Raw genomic sequence first — 27430 nt, 5'->3', positions numbered from 1 at the left:
TTCTACAATTGAGATTCAACATTCCCAATCAATTAGACAATAGGATTCCTGAGATTCACTAGTAGCTGCAGCGTGGACTCCCTCCACCTTGCTTTCTTCTACCTTGATCTCTTCCTTCAACATCTACTTTGGTGACAATGAAGTTCAACAATCAATTACAGAAATCTATTAATTACCGCATAGCTAACTACTATTGATGGGGGGCAAAATGGATCGTCCAGCCCACATCAAAAGGGCCACCCAATTTCGGCTCAACAGACGCCAATGCCGACCGGACGTGTCCTCGGTCCGGCCCAGAACCAGCCCGACCTCGGACTCTACCGAAAGCTCCTTCAACCTCGGATATTCGCCGACACGCCCCGGCCAAGATCGGGGCGCCCTCCTGTATTTGTCGACTCGCCCGACCAAGGTTGGGCGCCCTCTTCAGTAATACGCCTCGACCCTCGGGCTCGGGGCACTCCACCAAGCACACCTTCGACCCCGGAATGCTAGACTGGCCTCAGCGCCCGTCTAGCAGGGTATGACCCGTTCTCATCATGAGTAGAAATGCCCGATCGATGCAGCCTCAATAAGCTCGGCCTCGCCAACGATTGCACCCATGTGTGTACCTACGCCGTTTTCGAGAATGAACTCCGCCGCGCGCCATAAGCGAGCTCAAGCTGCACGCCATTCCTACTTATGATGAGAACGGGTCATACCCTGCTACGGCTGTCAACGTCTTGCCATTTCCAAGAATGGACTCCACCGCGCGCTACAAGCAAGCTCAAGCTGCGCCACTCCCTCTCATGATGGGAACGGGCCATACCTCCGCCACCTAAGCGCTCCTATCAGGACTATAAAGAACCCCAACAGGTAATGCCTAAGAAACTTTCGGTTGGATTTTCTAAACTCCACTCTAACTTGAGCGTCGGAGGATCCTCACCGGAAACACCGGTGAGGCTTTATGCAGGTACACCGTCGGTCACAAGAGGTGGCTCTCCCCGTCTTCCTCCGCACTTCGGTAGCTCCTCCAACTCCTCCGGCGTGGTCACCCTCGAGCCAGATTTGAACCACAACAACTATTAACCACACAAAATCGACAATAAACAATATTGCTCTCAAAACAAATTAGAATATAAAAACAATTTTAAACCTATCTTTATGTTACAGACATTGCTCACGCAAGTCTTAAATCACAACTTAGAGGCTCAAAAGTCAAAACAGAAAAAAAAATCTAGGCCTGACTAAAGAGATGAGGAAACCAAGCATTGCGAACATGGCCAGCAGCCAATTCTTGATCTCCTTCACTTTAAGAAACGCTGCTTGGTCAGGATCATTGGCTAACCCATGTTGCGACAGCGTGCCTGATCCGCGTCCCACGAGCCGAGCACCGCAAGTTAAGGCTAGTCTGCAAGAGGTGGTACCGTCTTTTGGCTGGCAACTATTTCTACTCCCTCCGCAAGAGCCTTGGAATCGCAGAGGAATGGATCTATGTCATCAAAAGAGATCGGGATGGTCGGATCTCATGGGATGCCTTCGATCCTGTATACCATCTCTGGCATCCTCTGCCACCCATTCCAGGAGAGTACTCTGGAGCCCTTGGATTTGGGTGTGCCGTCTTAAGCGGCTGCCATCTATACTTGTTCGGGGGTAAGGATCCGCAGAAGGGGTCCATGAGACGGGTCATCTTCTACAGCGCCAGAACCAACAAATGGCACCGGGCTCCTGACATGCTGCGGCGGCGGCACTTCTTCGGCTCCTGTGTGATGAACAACTGCTTGTATGTGGCCGGCGGGGAGAGCGAAGGCTTCCATCACTCTCTCAGATCGGCGCAGGTCTACGATCCGAACAAGAACCGCTGGGCCTTCATAGCGGACATGAGCACCGCAATGGTCCCGTTCATCGGCGTTGTCTACGAGGGGAAGTGGTTCCTCAAAGGGCTTGGCTCGCAGCGACAGGTCCTCAGCGAGGTGTATGTTCCAGAAGCTGACGGCTGGTACCCAGCGTTCGACGGCATGGTAACTGGATGGAGGAACCCAAGTGTTTGCTTGAATGGAAGCTGGTGCCATTCAACATGGGTTAAAAGTAGCATGTGGCTTATATTTGGTTGAGAATCTACTTTTCTAGAAATGTTGTATGAAATATCTATTATATCATTAATAAAAAGAAAGACTTTACCTATAAATTTTGATAGCTTAAAGATATTTTTTTTTCGAAAAAAAGGGACTCCAATTTTCAATTGGTGTGAAAGTAGCTTTCTCATATCTCTCATGGGTTTTTCTTCTCCATGAAACATAGTAATCTTATTCCTATGGGAACGCTACTTTTTCATTTCTCTTCTTTGAAAACTCCAACAAATAAGAGGTAGTTATTTATTTTTTCATCGACCACATTTTTTCTTCTTTTTCTACAAACCAAATGAGTCTTTAAGATAAAGTTACAAAAGAAAATAGCTTTATATCAAAATTCAAAACAACCTTCAACAAATGAAAATAATAAATCAGTCCCTAAATTAGCATATAAAAATAAGGTCCATATATCTAGATGATCAAAACAATCATCGAGCATATATTGCAAATCATCAAAGTTCCAAAATTTGCAGTCTCACCATGACCTTGATTGGACTTGATAGAAAATAGCTGGAAAAAAAAAATCCCTTTTTCACTTAGATATATAGTTAATATGCATAAAAATTACAATATTCTTAACAATGTAAATACAATAATAAAGATGATTATTACTAGCACAAGCTAATCATTAGTATTAATAACAATAGTTGTTTCGTAATCTTCAACCTTGTATTTGTATGAGGAGGTGGGCTATCTACATATGAAAAAATTACAAAATTAAAAATTATAAAGTTTTAATGCATTAGTATATAATAAAGTTTATAAATATTCTAGAAATTGAACCTACAAGATAAGACAATATGACTTGAAGCCAATCGTATGTGTATATCAATGCCTCAACCATATCCGAGGATAGGCTACTACAAAAATCATTTAAAATTCTACTAGCAGTGTTGTAAGTAGACTCAAATGCAAAGGTAGAGATAGGAATTACTAAGATATCATGAATCATCCCAGACAATATTGGATATTTTGATTCATTGAGTCTTTAATAGTCTAGAATATCAAAATTTTGATCTCCTAGTGGATGAACCTACTAAAAAAAAAGCATCGCAAGTCATTTTTATTAACAATATTGACTTATATTTTAATGCAGACATTCAAATTAGATATCATATAAAATACTTTGTCTTCCAAATAAGTCTCTAATTCAAACTTGGATGGTTGAGGAATTTCTTTTAGGAAAAATCTTGCATAAAAATACTCTCATCTTGTCTACCTTGAGATATAGACACTGTCACGCCCCCGCTTCTACGGAGCACGTGAGGCACCCAGTGCCCACGTGGGGGCCACATGAGGGGGGACCGCGGGGCTCCCCTGCCAGATATTGTCCGGTTCCGGGGCTTCACGCAAGCGTCCTTCACCCCTCCCCGATTTTATTTTCCACCCAAAACGCGTCTGCAGGATTAGGAGACACCCGCCTCATATGCCCAGGCTCTGGAACGAGTCTTTCCGATGTGGGACTATTGGGCCTCACACCCTTCCCACCATCGGACAAGAGCCGTCCTCGGCTCTGATACCAAATGTCACGCCCCCGCCTCTGTGAGGCACGTGAGGCACCTAGTGCCCACGTGGGGGCCACATGAGGGGGGGAAATACAGGGCTCTCCTGCCAGATATTGTCCGGTTCCGGGGCTTCACGCAAGCGTCCTTCACCCCTCTCCGGTTTTGTTTTCCACCCAAAACGCGTCTGCAGGATTAGGAGACACCCGCCTCATATGCCCAGGCTCTGGAACGAGTCTTTCCGATGTGGGACTATTGGGCCTCACACCGGTGTGAGGCCCAATAGTCCCACATCGGAAAGACTCGTTCCAGAGCCTGGGCATATGAGGCGGGTGTCTCCTAATCCTGCAGACGCGTTTTGGGTGGAAAACAAAACCGGGGAGGGGTGAAGGACGCTTGCGTGAAGCCCCAGAACCGGACAATATCTGGCAGGAGAGCCCCACGGTCCCCCCTCATGTGGCCCCCACGTGGGCACTAGGTGCCTCACGTGCCTCGCAGAGGCGGGGGCGTGACAGACACCATCTCCTTCACTTAAACATGAGAGCCATATGCACCATATAAAATTGTATAATCATCAAAAAGATTTTAAAGAACATCAAGCATTTTTTTGATCTCAAATGAAGCACGATCACCATACAATAGATTTTACGAAAGCAATTCTTTCATCTTAGTCTTGGATCAAGAACAACCCCTACGACAAGAATGTGAAAGCATTCCATTAAATTTTTCTTGCATCTTTAAGGCCATCATTATTATAATTGCATTTGAACTTCTAGATTCTTGAATCAAGACCATCTGTATTCTCTAAATTTCATAGAAATACAAATTATCGGTTGGATTTTTTGTTTGTGAAAAAAAATAGTCATATGATGTAAAACCTTTAAAAAGTTACAAATAAACCACTCACGATCTACTAAAAGGAGATGGAGGAAAGCGATGTGGAGGAAAAAGATAGGAGAGAAAAGGAAAGGTATATGCGCCATCCCCGATAGTGCATTTAGACAATGTTCTTCAATTTTGGTGCATTTTCAAAATTGGGATCTTGGGCCTCAAGTTGCACAAACACATCCTTGAATTGTATAGCATTATCTAACATAAGATACATAGAATTCCAACAAGTAGGTAAATCTATGCATTTCCTTTTCTTACCATTCATCTTTAATTGTTTGACAATTTCCATTGATGTTTTCAACTTTGTTTGAGATGATTTATATATTTAACAGCCTCGTGGATCCTATCAATAGCATCCTCCACTTTCTTTAACCCATCCTTCACAATCAAATTAAGAATATGTGCACAATAGCGCATATGAAGAAATCTACCATCCAAAAGTAAATCTCTTCTAAATCATCTTTAAAGTTGCATAGCCTCAATTGTGTTTGCTGACAAATTGTCAAAGGTGATTGAACCCAACATTCTCTCAATATTCCAGCATAAAATGTAGCTAGCTATACAATCACTAATGACTATGCTGGTATGTGGTGAAAGAAGCATCTTAAACTTCATAACATACTTTTTAAGTTTTCAATTATTTGTGATATAGTATGCAGTGAGACATATGTATCCCGATGCATGATTTGATGTCCATATGTCAGATATTAAGCTGATTCTTCCATAGTTTGCCTTAAACAACTCATCAAGTCTTTTTTTTCCTTTTTATATGCTTTAAAGCAGATGCTAATGTTGTCCTTAGAAACAATATGAAATTTAGGTCTAAGGTTCCTAACAAACATCTAAAAAGTTGGATGTTTAACTATTGTAAATGGCAACTCTTGTAGAATTACAATTCTTGCAAAGTCCTTATGGATTCTCTCTTGATCAAATGAATAGGGAACCAACTCATTCAATGCAACACCATCTTTTGAAGTTACATTATCTATTAGCTATTTTTGCCTCCTATCAAGACATTTTTTTTTTGACTTACAATTTTTTGTATATTTGTGAAGATGACTTGTCCTATTTTCAAAATCGGCTGAAAAAATACAATGGCAATAATTACATTTATCCTTGTCTTTTTGGTTTTCTGTCTCAATATAATGATTCTATATCTCCGACCTTCTTTTTTTGCTTGCTTTGGAGCAATCAGTATTATAAGGCTCTATAACTTGAGAACTACAACAATCATGTGCACTTGAAACTTCAACCATATTTTCATTGCTACCCATCATAGATACTAACCTATTTTGCCCAGAATTCAATAAAATGCAACTAACTATGATGGATACACAAAAAGAAACAAGTTAACAAGTAAGAGATCTTTAATACAAGGAAACCAAGTTCTCCAACTTTAAAACATACTAACCTAATTTCAAACACAGCCACTTTTATATAAAAACAGTTCATCAAAATGCAAATATGTAACTACATCATAAACATTTCAAGCTGGCAATATCTAATACACATCACTAAATCTTCGAATGCTCCGAAACATTAAAGATAAATTATTAGTTTGATGGTAAGAATCCTTTCAGCACATACACATACAAAATATCTGAATGAATGGTAAAGAGACTCAAGTCACCATACAAGCACGTAATCAGCAGAAGAATAATAACAAGCTATATCAATCCACCCTACAAGTACGTAAACAAATAAATAAAAGTAAAGTGGCATTGCCTTAAAGTTGCACAATCGTAGCAATAGTCAAATTCTCTAATTCACTTTTAATTCAAAGAATTTCAACCTCCTATGTATCTCATTCAAATCTAAATCAAAATTTCTAAATAACAGTAGAAATTATACAAAATTGGATGAAAAAAAAGAAAGCTAGCAAACACTCAAGATTCTTGAAAAAAAGGAGAAAATCAAAACTTTAATTCTAAACCAAAGAATTCGTCATTTGCAATAGCTCTTTTAAATCCAAACCATAAGCTGAGGTAAAGAATAGAAGATCCAAAAATGAATAACAGAGCTATCTATCTTGATCTGATTTTGGAATTGCAAATAAAAGGGGGTGACTCCATTTTAAACTGGTCAAACAAGGCTTAGCCGAGCTTTAGGTTATTCAGGTTTGGTTTGATGAGCTCAGTTTAAGTGCAGCTATAACTATTGAAGCTTGTCTTATAATCCATGTCTCTTAGCTGTTCATGAGCCTACCGTGATAGTCTATAGTTTTTGTAATTAGCTAACATTTGTGCTCAATTTGTTTATAATATAAGCTAAGCTTAAATTGATCTCGTTATGGATTATGCTTGATCAATTTTGCTACCGTAAAATGTCTTGTATTTTTGTTGAACTAAGATATAAAACCACATGATTGTTTTGAATGCTCAGCTTGACTATGTTAAGGACATGACAATAGGGGCTAATACGTTGGTACTTGATTAATCCTAAAGAATTTGTGTCAAAAGGTATGGCTTGCCACAAAAGTGGCACAACACAAGGACCTAGCCAAGGGCGGTTAAACGTTGGCATTTGTTTTATCATGAAGGATTGTAACTCAAGAAGATGCGTGGTATTACAATCCTGCCATAAGAACAATGTGGTCATAGCTCATGAGATAAATTTAATATTTTGAAAGAACTTAGATTAATTAATAAAAAATTATTTTTGAGAAAGATTGAAATTGACATGCTTAATATTTTGATAGTACTACATATATGAATTTAGTTCTGAACTAATGAATTTCATATGCTTGTTTTCTTCAAATTATTACTTTTTTAATTATCCGATTTGTCTAGTTATAATGTTCATTGCTTATTGGGTTATGTAGCTCATTATTTTATATCTTACTATTTTTATAGATCTTGAGAACTAAGCTAGCATGGGGATATCTTTCGAGAGAGTGATTAGAAGTAGAACTTTGGTCTCTTTATTTTAGATTAAGATTTTACCTAAGTTTGATGTAAGATCTTTTGAATATCATTGGATTTTGTAAGAGATTAAACTATGGATTTTTGTTATTTAAATTATGGATTTACCTATTGATTATTTATTTCGTTGCTTGTTTTATGATATTATGTTGAGATGCCCTGCATGATTATAGAGAGAGTTTTCTATGAATATGCGGCGGTTGTTGTCGAGGGTGTGACATACATCATCAACACCTTTTGGGCAGTATAATCATATTTTCCAGGGCCAACAAGAGCAATTTTGTTATGAGTGGGTGCCTTTTGCATGCAAAAGATGAAATATCCTTTTCTTCATAAATTTTAATTCCCACTGAGTGAATGTTTATGTTCCGATTTATATGGATTTAATGAGTACCTTGAAATTTAAAACATTTACTTCTAAAGAAGTGCTTGGAAAGCGTTGCGCTCCAAGCAATATGCCCGTTTCATAACATAATTACTTCTTATACAGGATTATAAATTTGATATTTACTTCAAAAAGTCTATGTTAAGTTAAGGGCTAAAAGGTTTGGGACTGCTCCGCAGCTGCAATCCATTGGATAATTATGCAATTAACGAAATTAATTTACAGAATTTTTTTTGACAAGGCGAGAATGGTGAAGGATGTAGCTTCACTATGCTTACTCCCTTGCACAATTATGGAAGAATCACTTGAGAGGGAGTCTTAACAAGATTATGCTTATCATCTCATAGATAGATAGATGCTGTTCCTTATCATCTTATCTTGACAAATATCATATTTATCAATTTACTGGTGATTGGACACCACCATATCGTCTTATCTTAAGGAAATGACTATTTTATGTAATATCCTCAATGCCATCCCTTCTCTATTTATGTTTTTAGGATTATCTCCCCTTGTGCACAAAATTTCTCTAGAATACAAGAGGCCATTTCAAATAGAAAGAATGGTAACGATTCCTTGCCTTATTCTCTTTTTACATATTCTATACAATTGATGAATCACAGCTGCCACCAATTTCCCAAGGGAAATATGCAAAGGCTAGTTCTTAGAGGTCACAAACAATGCCACCACAATCAAGACCACAACGGCCACAATTACATTAACTAGGAGCTGCTTTCGCTCGGTGGACTTTGGTAATATTTTCACATAGAGACGCCCATTTTCAAACCTAGCTTGGAACTCGTTGCTTTCCTTTGGGACTTGGAAAACATTGTCAAATCGACTCCATCGGTTGTCTTCAAGATGGCGCTCCCCACTAATACTCAGTTTTCCAGAGTAATCTAATTCAACCCTGACTTGCTCTTTGTTAAATTCTACAAGTAAACAGGGAAGATGCATTACAAAATATTCATAATCCTATGAACAATGCAAAAAGGTTATTTTAAACTATATATTAGGCATGACATATTCAAATTCCATGAGGATTTCTACTTTAAATTTGCAATATTTATATTAGAAACCTTACTACTATATGTACAAAGTAACTAGTTCATCAAAGCTTTTTATATTAGTTCAACCTTATGTGAGAAAATTTATTATAAATCTACAACTTTCTAACTGCATTGAAGGCCCTACAATGACGATTGAGTAGAAGAGAAAGAAGGCGTGCCTGGGAGATCGATGACGACTGTATCGGTTCCTTCCTCTCGAACCCATTTGGATGAAGGGGCAAAATCTTTATACACACGCCGACCAGTGGCATCTCCTGTTTCCATGAGAGCCTCCTTTCCCTCGGCGGACTTCAGAAATATTTTCACATGGAGACGCCCATTCTCAAACCTAGCTTGGAACTCGTTGCTTTCCTTTGGAACTTGGAAGACATTGTCAAATCGACTCCATCGGTTGTCTCCAAGAGGGCGCTCCCCACTAACACTCAGTTTTCCGGAGTAGTCTAATTCAACCCTGACTTGCTCTTTGTTAAATTCTACAAGTAAACAGGGAAGATGCATTACAAAATATTCATAATCCTATAATTAATGCAAAAAAGGTATTTTAAACTATATATTAGGCATGACATATTCAAATTCCACGAGGATTTCTACTTTAAATTTGCAATATTTATATTAGAAACCTTACCACTATATGTACAAAGTAACTAGTTCATCAAAGCTTTATATATTAGTTCAACCTTATGTGAGAAAATTTATTATAAATCTACAACTTTCCAACTGCATTGAAGGACCTACAATGACGATTGAGTAGAAGAGGAAGAAGGCGTGCCTGGGAGATTGATGACGAGTGTATCGGTTCCTTCCTCTCGAACCCATTTGGATGAAGGGGCGAAATCTTTATACACAAGCCGACTAATGGCAGCTCCTGTTTCCATGAGAGCCTCCTTTCGCTCGGTGGACTTGGGTAATATTTTCACATGGAGACGCCCATTCTCAAACCTAGCTTGGAACTCGTTGCTTTCCTTTGGGACTTGGAAGACATTGTCAAATCGAATCCATCGGTTGTCTCCAAGAGGGCGCTCCCCACTAACACTCAGTTTTCCGGAGTAGTCTAATTCAACCCTGACTTGCTCTTTGTTAAATTCTACAAGTAAACAGGGAAGATGCGTTACAAAATATTCATAATCCTATAATTAATGCAAAAAGGTTATTTTAAACTATATATTAGGCATGACATATTCAAATTCCACGAGGATTTCTAATTTAAATTTGCAATATTTATATTAGAAACATTACCAGTATATGTACAAAGTAACTAGTCATCAAAGCTTTATATATTAGTTCAACCTTATGGGAGAAAATTTATTATAAATCTACAACTTTCCAACTGCATTGAAGGACCTACAATGACGATTGAGTAGAAGAGAAAGAAGGCGTGCCTGGGAGATCGATGATGAGTGTATCGGTTCCTTCCTCTCGAACCCATTTGGATGAAGGGGCGAAATCTTTATACACAAGCCGACTAGTGGCAGCTCCTGTTTCGATGAGAGCCTCCTTTCGCTCGGCGGACTTCGGTAATATTTTCACATGGAGACGCCCATTCTCAAACCTAGCTTGGAACTCGTTGCTTTCCTTTGGGACTTGGAAGACATTGTCAAATCGACTCCATCGCTTGTCTCCAAGAGGGCGCTCCCCACTAACACTCAGTTTTCCGGAGTAGTCTAATTCAACCCTGACTTGCTCTTTGTTAAATTCTACAAGTAAACAGGGAAGATGCATTACAAATATTCATAATCCTATAATTAATGCAAAAAGGTTATTTTAAACTATATATTGGGCATGACATATTTAAATTCCATGAGGATTTCTACTTTAAATTTGCAATATTTATATTAGAAACCTTACCACTATATGTACAAAGTAACTAGTTCATCAAAGCTTTATATATTAGTTCAACCTTATGTGAGAAAAATTATTATAAATCTACAACTTTCTAACTGCATTGAAGGACCTACAATGACGATTGAGTAGAAGAGAAAGAAGGCGTGCCTGGGAGATCGATGACGAGTGTATCGGTTCCTTCCTCTCGAACCCATTTGTATGAAGGGGCGAAATCTTTATACACACGCCGACCAGTGGCAGCTTCTGTTTCCATGAGAGCCTCCTTTGCTTTGTTTCCCTCTTAGAACTTCTGATGTTTTTGAGTGAATGAAGATGGAGGCCATGCATGGGTTCTATATATAACTACTTGAGGAAAGGATTTTCTTTGTGTTGTGCTAATCAATGTTGAATTATTCCTTCATGTGTTTTCTTAGGGTTTAGTTTGTTAGAAGGTAGGGTTATTCCTTTTTTGATTGGGTTTCCGTGGAGATCACCTCAGAGCATGGGTAAAGGTGGCTGTTCCTTGTTTGCTTTGCATTCTTATGTTCCAAAGAATTTATGGGGGGGATTTTTTATGTGTTGTGCTAATCAATGTCAAATTATTCCTTCATGTGTTTTCTTAGGGTTTAGTTTGTTTGAAGGCAGGGTTATTCTTTTTCTGATTGAGCTTCCATGGAGATCGCCCCATAGCATGGGTAAAGGTGGATGTTCCATGTTTGTTTAGCACTCTTCTGTTCCAAAGGATTTGTCGTATTTTAAGTAAAACAGTATGATTGTCACACCCCCAACTCGAGATATTGAGCTGGAGTTGCGTCAATTGTCGCATACTCGTAGGAAACTCTTCCTACAAATATGTAAAGCAACTCAACATGATATCATAAATAAACAGCAGAATAAATTTAAATAATTATCATTCAAACTTTAATTTAAATAACTAATTCAAAATTAAATATCTCGGAAAACTAATAATATTCTAAAGTCTAGCATTAACTTTAATAAAAACTTGGTCTAAATGAAAATGTTAAAATTCTATCTCTAGTCACTTGTCATATTAAGTCTATTTGTTAATATTTCCATATTATTAAAGATAAATTTGAATTTAAAGTTTAAAATGCGGTGATCGTACCAACTATATCGCTGTTGCTTGGGCAATGAAATAGGTGCAAGATTGGAGACATGCACTGAAATGTTCTCATCTTCATCTATGTGCTAATGGAATCTATGCTTGCATCTGCCTCGAAACCAGAAACTACTTAATCATTTACATCATCAACTCTTTTTGGGCAGTATAATCATATTTCTGGTTCCAGTAACAGCAAATTTTGTTATGAGGGGGTCTCTTTTGCATTCAGCAGATGAAATCCTTCTAGCAATCTTATCTCTTTAGGTCATTATTAACTGAAAACAAAAAGAGGCTACAACATTTGCTAAGGCCATAAAGGAATATAGATGCAGCATAACACTCAGAAGAAATTTGAAGTACAAACAAAGTGCCCCACAAGAAGAAAATTTTTAGATACACCATTGTATGTCATTTAGCAGAAAATAAAGGAATATAGATCCATCATGACACTCAGGAAATCCTCAAATTCTTGTCTATCTATATTTCTCACCCATGGCAGCTGTGCGTAGCAGCATGTATATGATTAGTAATCACACAACCATGTTGAAAGACCTGTTCTTAGCCTGTTTGCACGGCTTCCACCACATCCTCTATCTAGGAGAGGTTTTCGAGGTGGCACTTTTTTTTTTTTTTTGATGCATTTGATCAAACACTTGCAGCCCCTTTCTGACGCAACCCGAGGTCACTGATCCCCATGGCATTCCAAGCCCAGGATTCAGTTGTGGATTTACCGGGTGCAGGATTGATCTCGGAATGCAAAATCCATCCATCTCATGGCCTCTCTTAGATTATGCCCATCTGGTAGGTCCCTCGTTTTTTTTTTTTGGTACACCAGAAGCTCATACACAACGGGTATGGAAGCAGCCCACAAAAAAAAAAAAAAAAATAGTGCAAAAGAGAAGGGACAGACACATGGTTCTCCTACATAAATTCTTCGGAGTGATAAGCCGTATAGGAGGCCACTCAGTCCGCAGCACTGTTCGCCTTCTTGTAGATATGTGTAGCCCGATAGGAGGTCCATTCATTAGATTTAGGCATTCTAATCTTTCACAAACTCTTTGCAGATTAGGAAGGACTGCTCTCTAGTCTCATCTGATGACTGTTGAGGATTTGGAATTTAGTGAACAAAGAGAATTTTGAAAAAAAAAATAGAAGCCCCAAAAATCAATTTAGGACCCGATGCTACGCTGGGTTCGGTCTATTTGACTGGCCTAGTATGCGTAGTCCAGCCCAAAAAATCCGTCTAGCTCAAAAATCAACCACGACTTGAGGGGTTGACTCGAGTTTGCTTGAGATCGACTCATGGTTCATTAGGATCGACTTCTGAAAGGATTAGTTTTCATTGCTATCCATATTTTATCTGGGCCATTTTAGGGTTGACTCGGTTTCTTCAGGTGTGGACTCATAATTTTCGGGGACGATTACTTTATCTTCAGGGGCTGACCTATGGAAGTGTTAGTTTTTGTTGTGCCCTGCATTTCACCTGTAGTTATTATGAGGTTAACTCGTAAAATTGGTGGGCTCCGAGTAAGAGACCGACGATTCGAGGAACTCTGCTAGTTAGCGGCTATTCAAACCAGTCCCCGGCATCCTTCGATGCATCTTCAGCCTCCACCGATGATCTCTGGCCTCCAAGAGTCGATCGAGGTGGTTTTCTTCTTCCCTTCTCTTCCCAAATGCTGACCACCATCGACGCTGTGGCTGCGGCAAATACTCGTCGGAGGCGAGGTAAGAAGCCACCGATCCCATCCATTATTCTTCCCTTGGTCTTCCCCTTCTTGATTGAGCATCCACATGCCCAAATTCTGCCAAGAAATCGCCGTAAAATGATCGGAAACCCCTCCCCTATTTCAGCTTCTTTTCCTTATATTTACTTCTTTTTTTTTTAACCGTCGGTCGTCGCCGACGTTGCTATCGTCACTGTCATGCCCCGAGCCCGAGGCGCGGCAGACGCCGCACGCCCGCACGGTGGGCCGCACAGGCGTGCAAGGCATCGGATCATATCAAAGCAAATACAGATATTCAAAACTGACATAATTATTTAAATTTATTCAAAAGCAGTCTTACAAAATTTCAAATAACATATGCTTACGTAAGTCAAATACTTTAATCAATCTAACTAAAGGACCAATAACTGAAGGAATCGTCGGAAAATCTAACGCACTCCTCAATCCCGTGAGATCAAGCCTCTGGATCTGAAAAAATGGAGAAAATAAAATAATGAGCTACACTAGCCCAGTAAGCAACAAAATACCCCAGAGTGGGGTCAGAGCATATCAGATCAAAATACAGGATAATGTCTGGAATAAATCATAAATAACATCGTTTTGTTGTTTTCAAAACTTATTATCATTTTTCCAAAAACTCTTATACCAGAATCTCAACATAATAGGCTACGGCCACGTAACCTAGTGGCATGGGTTGCACAAGGTGCCAAACACCACTATTATTAAGCACCGGTGGTACGGTGTCCAAATACCACTATTCTAATCACCGGTGGTACGGTGTCGAAACCGGTTCCTCACAGATTACAAGTCGACAGGTCCAACGTACAATCCCCATTGGCGGGGCCAGAACAGAACAGAACAGATCATAGCCATGCTGAGAATGCATATATATAAAAATAGTTTTCATAAACTGTGCAGTCATATTTCACGGATTTCAGAGCATAACATGATTTTCAAATAAAATTTAACATGCCTGACCCATTTTACAGAATACAAAATATTTATCAGAATTTAATCTATTTATCAAGTAATTTGAAAATTACACTTGAAGTATTAAGTTACTTACCTCTTCTCGCTTGATTCCTACTTCAGGTAGACGGATCAGGTTCACCTGTTAAAGTTTAATTAATTTCTTGTTAATTTCAGACTAAGCAAAATTCAAAAATAATACTATTGGACATGGCCCAACAGAGCCCAAAGTTGGCCCATAATGGGCACGGCCTGATAGGGCCCATATCGGACTCGGCCCAATGGGCCCGCATAGACTCGGCTAAATAGGGCCCCCAAGGTTGGCTTCTAATTTGTTCATTTATACAATAAGATTTTTTTGCAGGGACTAATACTTAATTACAAGGTACTATTCTATAATAAAACTTGAGTGAGGGGACTAAATAAATATAGTTGGGGGCCTTTATGTAATAAATCTTTCCTATAGGGATCAAATACAAATTACAGGAGTCTCTATTTCTGAAATAGCATACTGCCAAGGGCTCAACTGCAAAAAATCTGTTTATTGGTCAAATGGGTTTGGGTTTCGGATCCCGGGTTTCAGGTTCGGGTTCCAGTTCAGGTTCAGGTTCAGGTTTGGGTTCGGGTTCGGGTTCGGGTTCGGATTCTCGGGTTTGATCTGGATCCAAGTTGGGCCCATGGGGGTATTGCCCAACTGGGCCCAACCGGACTGGACTGGGCCCAAGTTGGGCCTGCAATGGACTGGGCCCAACGGCCCAGTTTGGCCCGTGATGGGCCTCCTCCTTCCCCAAACTCCCCCCCACGAACAGGGGGAGAAGAAGAGACGGAGGAGAGAGGGAGGTGGCCGGCGGGGGTGGCCGGCTTGGGTGGCCAGGGGCCACCCCTCGATCGACTGCCAGCCAGCCGCCATGGCGGCCGGCGGCGTTGCAGGGACCGACGGGGAGGAGAAGCAACCGAGATGATGATCTCGGCTGCTTGGGCTGAAACAGAGGAGAGGAGGATCTCGACGGAGGAGGGCTTACCGGCGGTCGACGGAGGTGGCAAATTCCGGCCGAGGGAGGCTCGGTCCGGCGTCAAGCGACGGCGGCGATGTTTGAAGCCGAGGGGTTGGATCTTGGAGCAGGGGAAGCTCGCGGAGGGGATCCGGGCGGCGCTCGGTCGGGAAGACACACCGATCAGAGAGGAGGAGGAGGGAAGGAGGAAAGAGAAGGAGGAAGAGGGCTCGGTTTGCCCTAGGGAGGAGGATTTGGGGGGTTTTTATCACCCCCCTCGTGATGGCTCTCCGCCGCAAAGATCGCGGCGGCCGAGCGAGATCCGCGGCCGCGGTTCGGCCGCGGATGAGCTGGAGGGGGCGGGTGCCGCGGGACTAGCGACATCCCCGCCCCGATCATCCCCGGAAGAGCCGGAGAGGATCGCAAATCGCGACCCTCTGTTCCGGCCTTCCAAAAAGAGAACGGGACTGAAATCGGCAGGGGCTGCCGACTTCAGCCCGTGTCTCACATTCTCTCCCCCTTAAAAAAATTTCGTCCTCGAAATTTAACATACCTTAGCTTGCAAAAAGGTCCGGATATTTTTCCTTCATCTTGTCCTCCAGCTCCCACGTGGCTTCACGTTCTGAGTGATTGCTCCACTGGATCTTAACATAAGGAATCGTGTGCCTCCTCAATACTTGCTCTTTTCTATCAACCACACGTACAGGCTGCTCAGGATATGTCAAATCTTCTCTAAGCTGCAAAGGAGCCACTTCTACCACATGGCTCATATCTGGAATATACTTTCTTAACATAGAAACATGAAAAACGTTGTGGACTCCAGACAGTGAAGGTGGGAGTGTCAATTTGTATGCCACAGCTCCTACTCTTTCCAGAATCTCAGAAGGGGCCCACATAGAGTGGACTGAGTTTTCCACGTATTCCAAATCGCATCACCCCTTTAACTGATCAAATAAGTCATCAATTCTTGGTAGAGGATACTTGTTCTTTATTGTTACTTTATTTATCTCTCGATAATCAATACATAATCTCATACTACCATCCTTCTTCTTTACAAATAAGACTGGGGCTCCCCAAGGTGAAACACTAGGTCTGATGAAACCCTTATCAAGAAGATCCTGCAACTGCTCTTTTAATTCTTTCATTTCAACTGGAGCCATTCTATAGGGGGTCTTAGAGATTGGTGTGGTACCAGAAATCAAATCAATTGCAAAATCAATTTCTCTATCTGGTGGCAAGCTAGGGAGGTCTTCCAGAAAGACATCGGGGTATTCATTTACTACTGGGATATCTTCAAATCTTGATCTGACTGTCTAGTGTCAACCACTGTGGCAATATATGCCATACTCCCCTTTCTAAGTAGTCGCTTAATTTGCATAGCAGAAATAATTCGAGGGGAGGTATATGCACCACTGCCGATGAAGCTGAATTCAGTATCTCGAGGGATCTAAAATTTTATCCGCTTTTCATGACAGTTAATGGTAGCAAAGTGTGATGTTAAGTAGCCCATACCGAGAATTATGCCAAAGTCATGCGTATCTATAACTATCAAATCAGCAGGCAAGTCTTTACCTACTATCTGAACCAGACAAGTCTTGCAGACCTGATTACCCATCATCCCACTTCCAGCAGGGGTGTTAACATGCAAATCATACTCTAACAGCATGCAAGGTAGATCATGCTTTCGCACAAATATCGATGACATAATGAATGTGCAGCACCAGTATCAAATAGTATATAAGCATAAATAGAAGCAACCGGTAGTGTGCTGATCCCTCAAAGGATAATGACTAACCTTAGAGTCAAATTATTATGTTGCTAAGAATATGATTCACAAAATGAACATGTATGATAATCATTAGATAGCAACGATTTATCTCAAAAATGATTTGTATCAAATCGCAAAAGTAGGTCTAAGAAGGCAAAGTATTGATACCATGATTCAATATGCCACAAAGCCTTTAACTTAAACTTATAAATCATAAGATGAGAGCAAATAATGCATGGTTTATTCAGATATTTAACAAATTAGACCATATTTGGTCATCAATCAACTAACCCGAGTCATGATACGTTCAAATTATCATTATTATTATTATTTTCTTAGCATACCCAAAAATAGCAAAGTCTATCCAAGAAATAACATAATCATATCAGGATTGACCTGAGAATCAATAGTGTTCACCTTCCCTTATTAACAAAATCTTTCATTATTGAATAACATAGTCTTTCATCATAACATGTTACCAAAACACAGTCAATATTTTTGACTAGTTTAAATTTACTCAGTTAATCAAATTTCTGCTGCACAACTCAGATCAATATTTTCCAAACTTTCTTATTGATCCCACATCATCAGCAAATTTTTTTTTTTTTTTTAATATCCAAACAAAATTTTATCCTTGCTTCCCAAGTACACTAGATCATGATTAACCCTTGAGATAGTTATCGTATTTGTACCATCATATAATCAAGCAATCATATTCTAGATCCAAATTTGAACTAAGCCAATTCTAGTTTTCCTTAACAATTCTATTATACAAGTTGATATTTATTCGAAGCTTCGATAATTAAAAGATTCTCGATCGATTAACTTACTCAGGAGCTTATTTAATCATCCCGAATCTTTTCTTTTAGGCTAAACTTATTTTGGCCTCTCATGAAATCCCCCTTGCATTTCTCATACGGTGATACAAAATCCATAATCAACTCATAGCCTTGATTTATAAATATTTAACTAACAAGAATCTAATAATCTGGTTCAAAAATTTACAAGAAATTCCACAAAGATATAAACTCTATGATTTTACATTGAGATCAACTCCTCAAATAAGTAAAATATTTTTATTTGTAATACTGCAAACATTTCAGGATCTTGTAAATCTACTGGACTTTAGAGAATTTACTAATAACACAATGATATCCATATCGATCAAAATCAAAAATACTATACTTTTCAATGATTTTTATTTTTATTTTTATTTTTTATTTTCTTTCAAGCATCAAGAACTTTTCTAAATCAAGCAAGTCCTATTTTCGACCAACCCAAAAAAAATATTTAAATCCACCAATATTCTCAAGATTACTAATTGACTTTCCATCAAAATATCAATCTTAATTGTTTTAAGTCTCAAGTAGAGCCAAATAAGAATTATTAAGTCTCATCCCAAAGTATATTTTCCTTCTATATACGAGCTCCATGCATGATCCACATACAGATTTCAATGAATATTTTCTAGTCCAAGCTTTAAACATCTTTTTATAGATGAATCTTAAATTGCTACTAAAATAATTAACTTCAACTAGAAGCAATATTCACAGTGCCTGATATCAAGTTAAACTTCCCAAATAATTACATTGCACGATAATAACTCATGATTAATATTCCTTCACTTAATTTAGTCAAAATCTAATTAATCATAACTTGAAATACAAGTTGCTCTACCAAGAAAACTCTTAGAGTAGCTCATTCACACTTTGGTTACGACCATAATTAGGTTGCAGTCTAATTTTAGCATTTCAAAATTATGATAAAATAACTTAAATTTATCAATAACAAAAGCAAATAAATGCCTTCATCTAATGGCCTAATGTCTACCATCTCTCAAACTTTCTGACGAATCCTAAAGATCCTAAAACTTAAGCTCCATCTGTCTATTTCAAATACAATCCCTAGGAATCTGAAACCTAAGCTCTGATACCACCAAATCTGTCATGCCCCGAGCCCGAGGCGCGGCAGACGCCGCACGCTCGCACGGCGGGCCGCACAGGCGTGCAAGGCATCGGATCATATCAAAGCAAATACAGATATTCAAAACTGACATAATTATTTAAATTTATTCAAAAGCAGTCTTACAAAATTTCAAATAACATATGCTTACGTAAGTCAAATACTTTAATCAATCTAACTAAAGGACCAATAACTGAAGGAATCGTCGGAAAATCTAACGCACTCCTCAATCCCGTGAGATCAAGCCTCTGGATCTGAAAAAATGGAGAAAATAAAATAATGAGCTACACTAGCCCAGTAAGCAACAAAATACCCTAGAGTGGGGTCAGAGCATATCAGATCAAAATACAGGATAATGTCTGGAATAAATTATAAATAACATCGTTTTGTTGTTTTCAAAACTTATTATCATTTTTCCAAAAACTCTTATACCAGAATCTCAACATAATAGGCTACGGCCACGTAACCCAGTGGCATGGGTTGCACAAGGTGCCAAACACCACTATTATTAAGCACCGGTGGTACGGTGTCCAAATACCACTATTCTAATCACCGGTGGTACGGTGTCGAAACCGGTTCCTCACAGATTACAAGTCGACAGGTCCAACGTACAATCCCCATTGGCGGGGCCAGAACAGAACAGAACAGATCATAGCCATGCTGAGAATGCATATATATAAAAATAGCTTTCATAAACTGTGCAGTCATATTTCACGGATTTCAGAGCATAACATGATTTTCAAATAAAATTTAACATGCCAGACCCATTTTACAGAATACAAAACATTTATCAGAATTTAATCTATTTATCAAGTAATTTGAAAATTACACTTGAAGTATTAAGTTACTTACCTCTTCTCGCTTGATTCCTACTTCAGGTAGACGGATCAGATTCACCTGTTAAAGTTTAATTAATTTCTTGTTAATTTCAGACTAAGCAAAATTCAAAAATAATACTATTGGACATGGCCCAACAGAGCCCAAAGTTGGCCCATAATGGGCACGGCCTGATAGGGCCCATATCAGACTCGGCCCAATGGGCCCGCATAGACTCGGCTAAATAGGGCCCCCAAGGTTGGCTTCTAATTTGTTCATTTATACAATAAGATTTTTTTGCAGGGACTAATACTTAATTACAGGGTACTATTCTATAATAAAACTTGAGTGAGGGGACTAAATAAATATAGTTGGGGGCCTTTATGTAATAAATCTTTCCTATAGGGATCAAATACAAATTACAGGAGTCCCTATTTCTGAAATAGCATACTGCCAAGGGCTCAACTGCAAAAAATCTGTTAATTGGTCAAATGGGTTTGGGTTTCGGATCCCGGATTTCGGGTTCGGGTTCCAGTTCAGGTTCAGGTTCAGGTTTGGGTTCGGGTTCGGGTTCGGGTTCGGATTCTCGGGTTTGATCTGGATCCAAGTTGGGCCCATGGGGGTATTGCCCAACTGGGCCCAACCGGACTGGACTGGGCCCAAGTTGGGCCTGCAATGGACTGGGCCCAACGGCCCAGTTTGGCCCGTGATGGGCCTCCTCCTTCCCCAAACTCCCCCCCACGAACAGGGGGAGAAGAAGAGACGGAGGAGAGAGGGAGGTGGCCGGCGGGGGTGGCCGGCTTGGGTGGCCAGGGGCCACCCCTCGATCGACTGCCAGCCAGCCGCCATGGCGGCCGGCGGCGTTGCAGGGACCGACGGGGAGGAGAAGCAACCGAGATGATGATCTCGGCTGCTTGGGCTGAAACAGAGGAGAGGAGGATCTCGACGGAGGAGGGCTTACCGGCGGTCGACGGAGGTGGCAAATCCCGGCCGAGGGAGGCTCGGTCCGGCGTCAAGCGACGGCGGCGATGTTTGAAGCCGAGGGGTTGGATCTTGGAGCAGGGGAAGCTCGCGGAGGGGATCCGGGCGGCGCTCGGTCGGGAAGACACACCGATCGGAGAGGAGGAGGAGGGAAGGAGGAAAGAGAAGGAGGAAGAGGGCTCGGTTTGCCCTAGGGAGGAGGATTTGGGGGGTTTTTATCACCCCCCTCGTGATGGCTCTCCGCCGCAAAGATCGCGGCGGCCGAGCGAGATCCGCGGCCGCGGTTCGGCCGCGGATGAGCTGGAGGGGGGGGGGGGGTGCCGCGGGACTAGCGACATCCCCGCCCCGATCATCCCCGGAAGAGCCGGAGAGGATCGCAAATCGCGATCCTCTGTTCCGGCCTTTGAAAAAGAGAACGGGACTGAAGTCGGCAGGGGCTGCCGACTTCAGCCCGTGTCTCACAGTCACAATCCTCGCCGAGGCCTTTTTCCGGTAGGTCGCATCTGTACATGGCCATGGCCAAATTCCAGCCGCCGATAAGTGGACTGGAGCTACTGGAGCTTGGATTCAAATGGGCCAAACCACCTGTTTCAACCCTTGTTTTTGCTTCCTTTTCAACCGCTGTCGGCTGCTTTTTGTTGCCCACCATCGCTGCAAGCTATTCCATGGCTGCCTTCCTCTCTTCCTCTATTTTGCGCAAGAAAAACAAAAAATGCAAATGGGTTAACCTCAACCCGACCCAGTTCTTTGATCGGATCCTAAAATATCAGAGTGCAAATAAATTGGCTCGGACTGCATCATGAGTAACTCCGACCCAACTCGGTTCTTTGATCAGATTCTAATATTGGATCCAAACCCAAACTAATAAAAAATTAAGTCAGGGCCAAAATTTTTGACCTAACAGATCATTCGGATTAGATCGGGTCAATATATAGCCCAACTCTAACCTAAAAAATTTGAGTCAGAAGCCGGTCCGGGTTGGTTCGGATTGGGCCGGATCCTTGTACTTCCCGTTAGTCGAGCTACTGCAACAAACATGTGGACGATATTTTGGTAATGAATAAAGAAATACAAATGTCAAAATATTATACATTCACTTTAATAAATATCAAACTTCTCTTTTAAAAAAGGTCACACTGCTTATGACTTTACATACTATTGACTAGATGATCTTAGATAATAAACTAGATTCATGACTGGTTCTACAATTGAGATTCAACATTCACAATCAATTAGACAATAGGATTCCTGAGATTCACTAGTGGCTGCAGCTTGGACTCCCTCCACCTTGCTTTCTTCTACCTTGATCTCTTCCTTCAACATCTACTTTGGTGACAACGAAGTTCAACAACCAATTACAGAAATCTATTAATTACCACATAGCCAACTACTATTAACCACACTAAATAGACAATAAACAATATTGCTCTCAAAACAAATTAGAATATAAAAACAATTTTAAACCTATCTTTATGTTAGAGACATTGCTCACGCAAGTCTTAAATCACAACTTAGAGGCTCAAAAGTCAAAACAGAAAAAAATCTATGCCTGACTAAACCAAGCATTGCGAACATGGCCAGCAGCCAATTCTTGATCTCCTTCACTTTAAGAAACGCTGCTTGGTCAGGATCATTGGCTAACCCAGACGATCAAATGGACCTCCTGGGTGGAGCTTGTTCTCCAAATTCTAGGGAACAACCAAAAAATGATCAATTTGCTCTCATTGAAATATTCTACGAACTAACAAAACAAATTTAGAGGTCCCCAAATGCAATTGTTGTGACTATATCATGCTGTAACAAATCCTACAAATAGAGACCACCAAAAATTGCTGCACATATACTATATAACTTAAAAACATAAAAACTTAGGAAAGTTTCACCTTAGCAACTGATTTTTGCAAACAAAAAACATAATATCATTCATCTCTTTCACTTTACCAAAGAAACAACTATCAAGTTACTGATTCACTTTTAAGCGTTTGATAAAATAACCTTCGGCCAACTTGTTACACTACCAAGAACTTTTAGCACTTGTTTGGTTTGCGGAAAAAAATTTTCTTCACTAGAATATTTTTCCTAAGAAGATGATTCCTAGGAATATGATACTTAGAAAAATAGTTTTAGCATGTTTGGTCGATCATGGAAAAGTAGCATATCTCAGAGTGGCTTATATTTGGTTGAGAATCTACTTTTCTAGAAATGTTGTATGAAATATCTATTATATCATTAATAAAAAGAAAGACTTTACCTATAAATTTTGATGGCTTAAAGATACTTTTTTTTTGAAAAAAAGGGACTCCAATTTTCAATTGGTGTGAAAGTAGCTTTCTCATATCTCTCATGGGTTTTTCTTCTCCATGAAACATAGTAATCTTATTCCTATGGGAACGCTACTTTTTCATTTCTCTCCTTTGAAAACTCCAACAAATAAGAGGTAGTTATTTATTTTTTCATCGACCACATTTTTTCTTCTTTTTCTACAAACCAAATGAGTCTTTAAGATAAAGTTACAAAAGAAAATAGCTTTATATCAAAATTCAAAACAACCTTCAACAAATGAAAATAATAAATCAGTCCCTAAATTAGCATATAAAAATAAGGTCCATATATCTAGATGATCAAAACAATCATCGAGCATATATTGCAAATTGTTGTGGGATGGGGTTCCCAGTTTAGTCCCACATCGGGTAATCAGCGGAAAGGTCTGTGCCTTAAATGGGGGGTGCAAACACCTCTTCTCACCGAGGGCCCTTTTGTAGGACAAAACCGTGAGGGTAGGGGGCAACCTCCGCGGACCCCCGCGCCGTCAGGGCTCGGGACTGTCATTGGGCCACGGCCCTGGGCGACCTCCCGCAGACCCGAAGCGGCAATCCCAGAGCGGACAATACCTCGGGGAGGACGCGGATGCTTTCCCTGCTCGCCCGGTGTGCGGGCTGGTGTCGGGGTTCCGACCCCACATCAGATGGCGCTAGAGGAAGGGACCCGGTCACGCACAGACCTTCCCGCTGGGGGGGCTGTGTTGTGGGATGGGGTTCCCAGTTTAGTCCCACATCGGGTAATCAGCGGAAAGGTCTGTGCCTTAAATGGGGGGTGCAAACACCTCTTCTCACCGAGGGCCCTTTTGTAGGACAAAACCGTGAGGGTAGGGGGCAACCTCCGCGGACCCCCGCGCCGTCAGGGCTCGGGACTGTCATTGGGCCACGGCCCTGGGCGACCTCCCGCAGACCCGAAGCGGCAATCCCAGAGCGGACAATACCTCGGGGAGGACGCGGATGCTTTCCCTGCTCGCCCGGTGTGCGGGCTGGTGTCGGAGTTCCGACCCCACATCACAAATCATCAAAGTTCCAAAATTTGCAGTCTCACCATGACCTTGATTGGACTTGATAGAAAATAGCAGGAAAAAAATATCCCTTTTTCACTTAGATATATAGTTAATATGCATAAAAATTACAATATTCTTAACAATGTAAACATAATAATAAAGATGATTATTACCAGCACAAGCTAATCATCAGTATTAATAGCAATAGTTGTTTCGTAATCTTCAACCTTGTATTTGTATGAGGAGGTGGGCTATCTACATACGAAAAAATTACAAAATTAAAAATTATAAAGTTTTAATGCACTAGTATATAATAAAGTTTATAAATGTTCTAGAAATTGAATCTACAAGATGAGGCAATATGACTTGAAGCTAATCTTATGTGCATATCAATGCCTCAACCATATCCGAGGATAGGTTACTACGAAAATCATTCAAAATTCTGCTAGCAGTGTTGTAAGTCGACTCAGATGCAAAGGTAGAGATAGGAATTACTAAGATATCATGAATCATCTTAGACAATATTGAATATTTTGATTCATTGAGTCTTTAATAGTCTAGAATATCAAAATTTTCATCTCCTAGTGGATGAACCTAGTCAAAAAAAAAGCATCGCAAGTTATTTTTATTAACAATATTGACCTATACTTTAATGCAGACATTCAAATTAGATATCATGTAAAATACTTTGTCTTCCAAATAAGTCTCTAATTCTGACTTGGACAGTTGAGCAATTTCTTTTAGGAAAAATCTTGCCTAAAAATACTCTCATCTCGTCTTCAGTTTTTAGGATGAAGTGCTGACCATTACACCAAAAGCGACCGCTGATAGTGAAGGCGCTACTTTATTTCCTTAAACCATACCAGCCAGCGCCTCAAGTCGGCTACTGGGCGACACCACCCATGGGTTCAGGGACCCCACCTAAGGTATAACCCATCTACTAACCAGCGCATCCACGCTGGCAGGCGGCAGGACTGACTCGGCCAACCTGGCCACCGCCAATGTTGACTCAGCCCCTCAAGCCTCCACCAACAATCCCCCCTCCCCCAGTTCGATGCCTGGGTTTCGAACTCGAGACCTCTTGCTTTCATACCACTTGTTAGGATCAAGTGCTGACCATTATATAAAAGCGACCGCTGGTAGTAAAGGTGCTACTTTATTTTCTTAAACCACACCAGCCAGTGCCTCGAGTCGACTACTGGGTGACACTAAGCCATAGGTTCAGGGACCCCACCTAGGGCATAAGCCACCTACTAACCGGTACATCCATGCTGGCAGGTGGCAGGACTGACTCGACCAACCCGGCCTCTGCCAACGTTGACTCGGCCCCTCAGGCCGCCGCCAACAAGAGGGAGTCTTAACAAGATTATGCTTATCATCTCATAGATAGATAGATGCTGTTCCTTATCATCTTATCTTGACAAATATCATATTTATCAATTTACTGGTGATTGGACACCACCATATCGTCTTATCTTAAGGAAATGACTATTTTATGTAATATCCTCAATGCCATCCCTTCTCTATTTATGTTTTTAGGATTATCTCCCCTTGTGCACAAAATTTCTCTAGAATACAAGAGGCCATTTCCAATAGAAAGAATGGTAACAATTCCTTGCCTTATTTTCTTTTTACATATCCTGCCTCCAATTTCCCAAGGGAAATATGCAAAGGCTAGTTTTTAGAGGTCACGAACAATGCCATCACAATCAAGACCACAACGGCCACAATTAGATTAACCAGGAGCTGCTTTCGCTCGGTGGACTTCGGTAATGTTTTCACATAGAGACGCCCATTTTCAAACCTAGCTTGGAACTCGTTGCATTTCTTTGGGATTGGGAAGACACTGCCAAATCGACTCCATCGGTTGTCTCCAAGAGGACGCTCCCCACTAACATGCAGTTTTCCAGAGTAATCTAATTGAACCCTGACTTGCTCTTTCTTAAATTCTACGAGCAAACAGAGAAAATGCATTACAAAATATTCATAATCCTATAATTAATGCAAAAAGGTTAGTTTAAACTATATATGAGGCATGACATATTCAAATTCCATGAGGATTTCTACTTTAAATTTGCAATATTTTTATCAGAAACTTATCACTATATGTACAAAGTAAACTAGTTCATCAAAGCTTTATATATTACTTCAACCTTATGTGAGAAAAGTAATTATAAATCTACAACTTTCTAACTCCATTGAAGGACCTACAATTACAATTGATTGAGTTGAAGAGAAAGAAGGCGTGCCTGGGAGATCGATGACGAGTGTGTCAGTTCCTTCCTCTCGAACCCATTTGTGTGAAGGGACGAAATCTTTATACACAGGCTGATCAGCGGCACCTCCTGTTGCCATGAGAGCCTCCTTTGCTTTGTTTCCCTCTTAGAACTTCTAATGTTTTCGAGTGAATGAAGATGGAGGCCTTGCATGGGTTCTATATATAACTGCATGAGGGAGGGATTTCCATTGTGATGTGTTAATCAATGTTGAATTATTCCTTCATGTGTTTTCTTAGGGTTTAGTTTGTTAGAAGGCAGGGATATTCCTTTTTTGATTGGGTTTCTGTGAAGATCGCCTCATAACATGGGTAAAGGTGGATGTTCCTTGTTTGCTTTGCACTCTTCTGTTCTAAAGGATTTATATATTACTTGATGAGAGACGGATTTCCTTTGTGTTGTGCTAATCAATATCGAATTATTCCTTCATGTGTTTTCTAAGGGTTTAGTTTGTTAGAAGGCAGGGTTATTCCTTTTTTGATTGGGCTTCCATGGAGATCACCTCATAGCATGAGCAAAGGTGGATGTTCCATGTTTACTTAGCACTCTTTTGTTCCAAAGGATTTGTCATGCTTTAAGTAAAATACTATGATAGCTTTATCACACCCCCAACTGAGATACCGAGCTGGGGTTGCGTCAATTGCCGCATACTCGCAAGAAACTCTCTCTATAAACATGCAAGACATCTCAACATAATGTCATATATAAGCAGCTAAATGATTATCATTCAAACTTCAATTTAAATAATTAATTCAAAATTAAATATCTCAAAAAACCAATAATATTTTAAAGT

At 40.4% G+C, this 27430-nt stretch overlaps 1 protein-coding gene, 1 long non-coding RNA gene and 1 pseudogene across 2 annotated transcripts in view; 1 reads left to right on the top strand and 2 right to left on the bottom strand.

Annotated features, from left to right (window-relative positions):
* Positions 1-264: 264 nt before the first annotated feature.
* On the top strand, positions 265-2149 carry LOC120111764 (F-box/kelch-repeat protein At1g55270 pseudogene; annotated as a pseudogene).
* A 6063-nt stretch (positions 2150-8212) lies between these two features.
* On the bottom strand, positions 8213-11638 carry LOC103700126 (uncharacterized). The gene is made up of 5 exons (XM_039129557.2): positions 10867-11638; positions 10257-10571; positions 9647-9961; positions 9036-9350; positions 8213-8739 (listed from the first exon to the last, which is right to left on the bottom strand). Exons 1-5 carry the CDS (start codon positions 10970-10972, stop codon positions 8465-8467), a joined length of 1326 nt encoding a protein of 441 aa, XP_038985485.2. The 5' UTR covers positions 10973-11638; the 3' UTR covers positions 8213-8464.
* A 10473-nt stretch (positions 11639-22111) lies between these two features.
* LOC120111703 (uncharacterized) overlaps positions 22112-27430 on the bottom strand; it is a 13316-nt gene continuing 7997 nt past the window's right edge. Inside the window, exon 2 of the long non-coding RNA XR_005513162.3 lies at positions 22112-22359. This is a non-coding gene — a long non-coding RNA (uncharacterized LOC120111703). The remainder of the gene's footprint in view (positions 22360-27430) is intronic.

Source organism: Phoenix dactylifera, chromosome 5 (genome assembly GCF_051530095.1).
Source record: "Phoenix dactylifera cultivar Ajwa chromosome 5, Ajwa_hap1_PhDact_Kaust_v1.1, whole genome shotgun sequence".
Taxonomy (NCBI): Eukaryota; Viridiplantae; Streptophyta; class Magnoliopsida; order Arecales; family Arecaceae; genus Phoenix; species Phoenix dactylifera.
This window is presented reverse-complemented; position numbering and strand designations above follow the sequence as displayed.

Excerpts from the sequence above, each read along its gene's own strand:
- LOC103700126 (XM_039129557.2), bottom strand. The coding sequence starts at position 10,972 with ATGGAAACAGAAGCTGCCACTGGTCGGCGTGTGTATAAAGATTTCGCC. Across the intron at positions 9,962-10,256 it reads ACTCATCATCGATCTCCCAG|AATTTAACAAAGAGCAAGTC; the intron begins GCACGCCTTCTT and ends GTTTACTTGTAG. Across the intron at positions 8,740-9,035 it reads AGTCGTCATCGATCTCCCAG|AATTTAACAAAGAGCAAGTC; the intron begins GCACGCCTTCTT and ends GTTTACTTGTAG.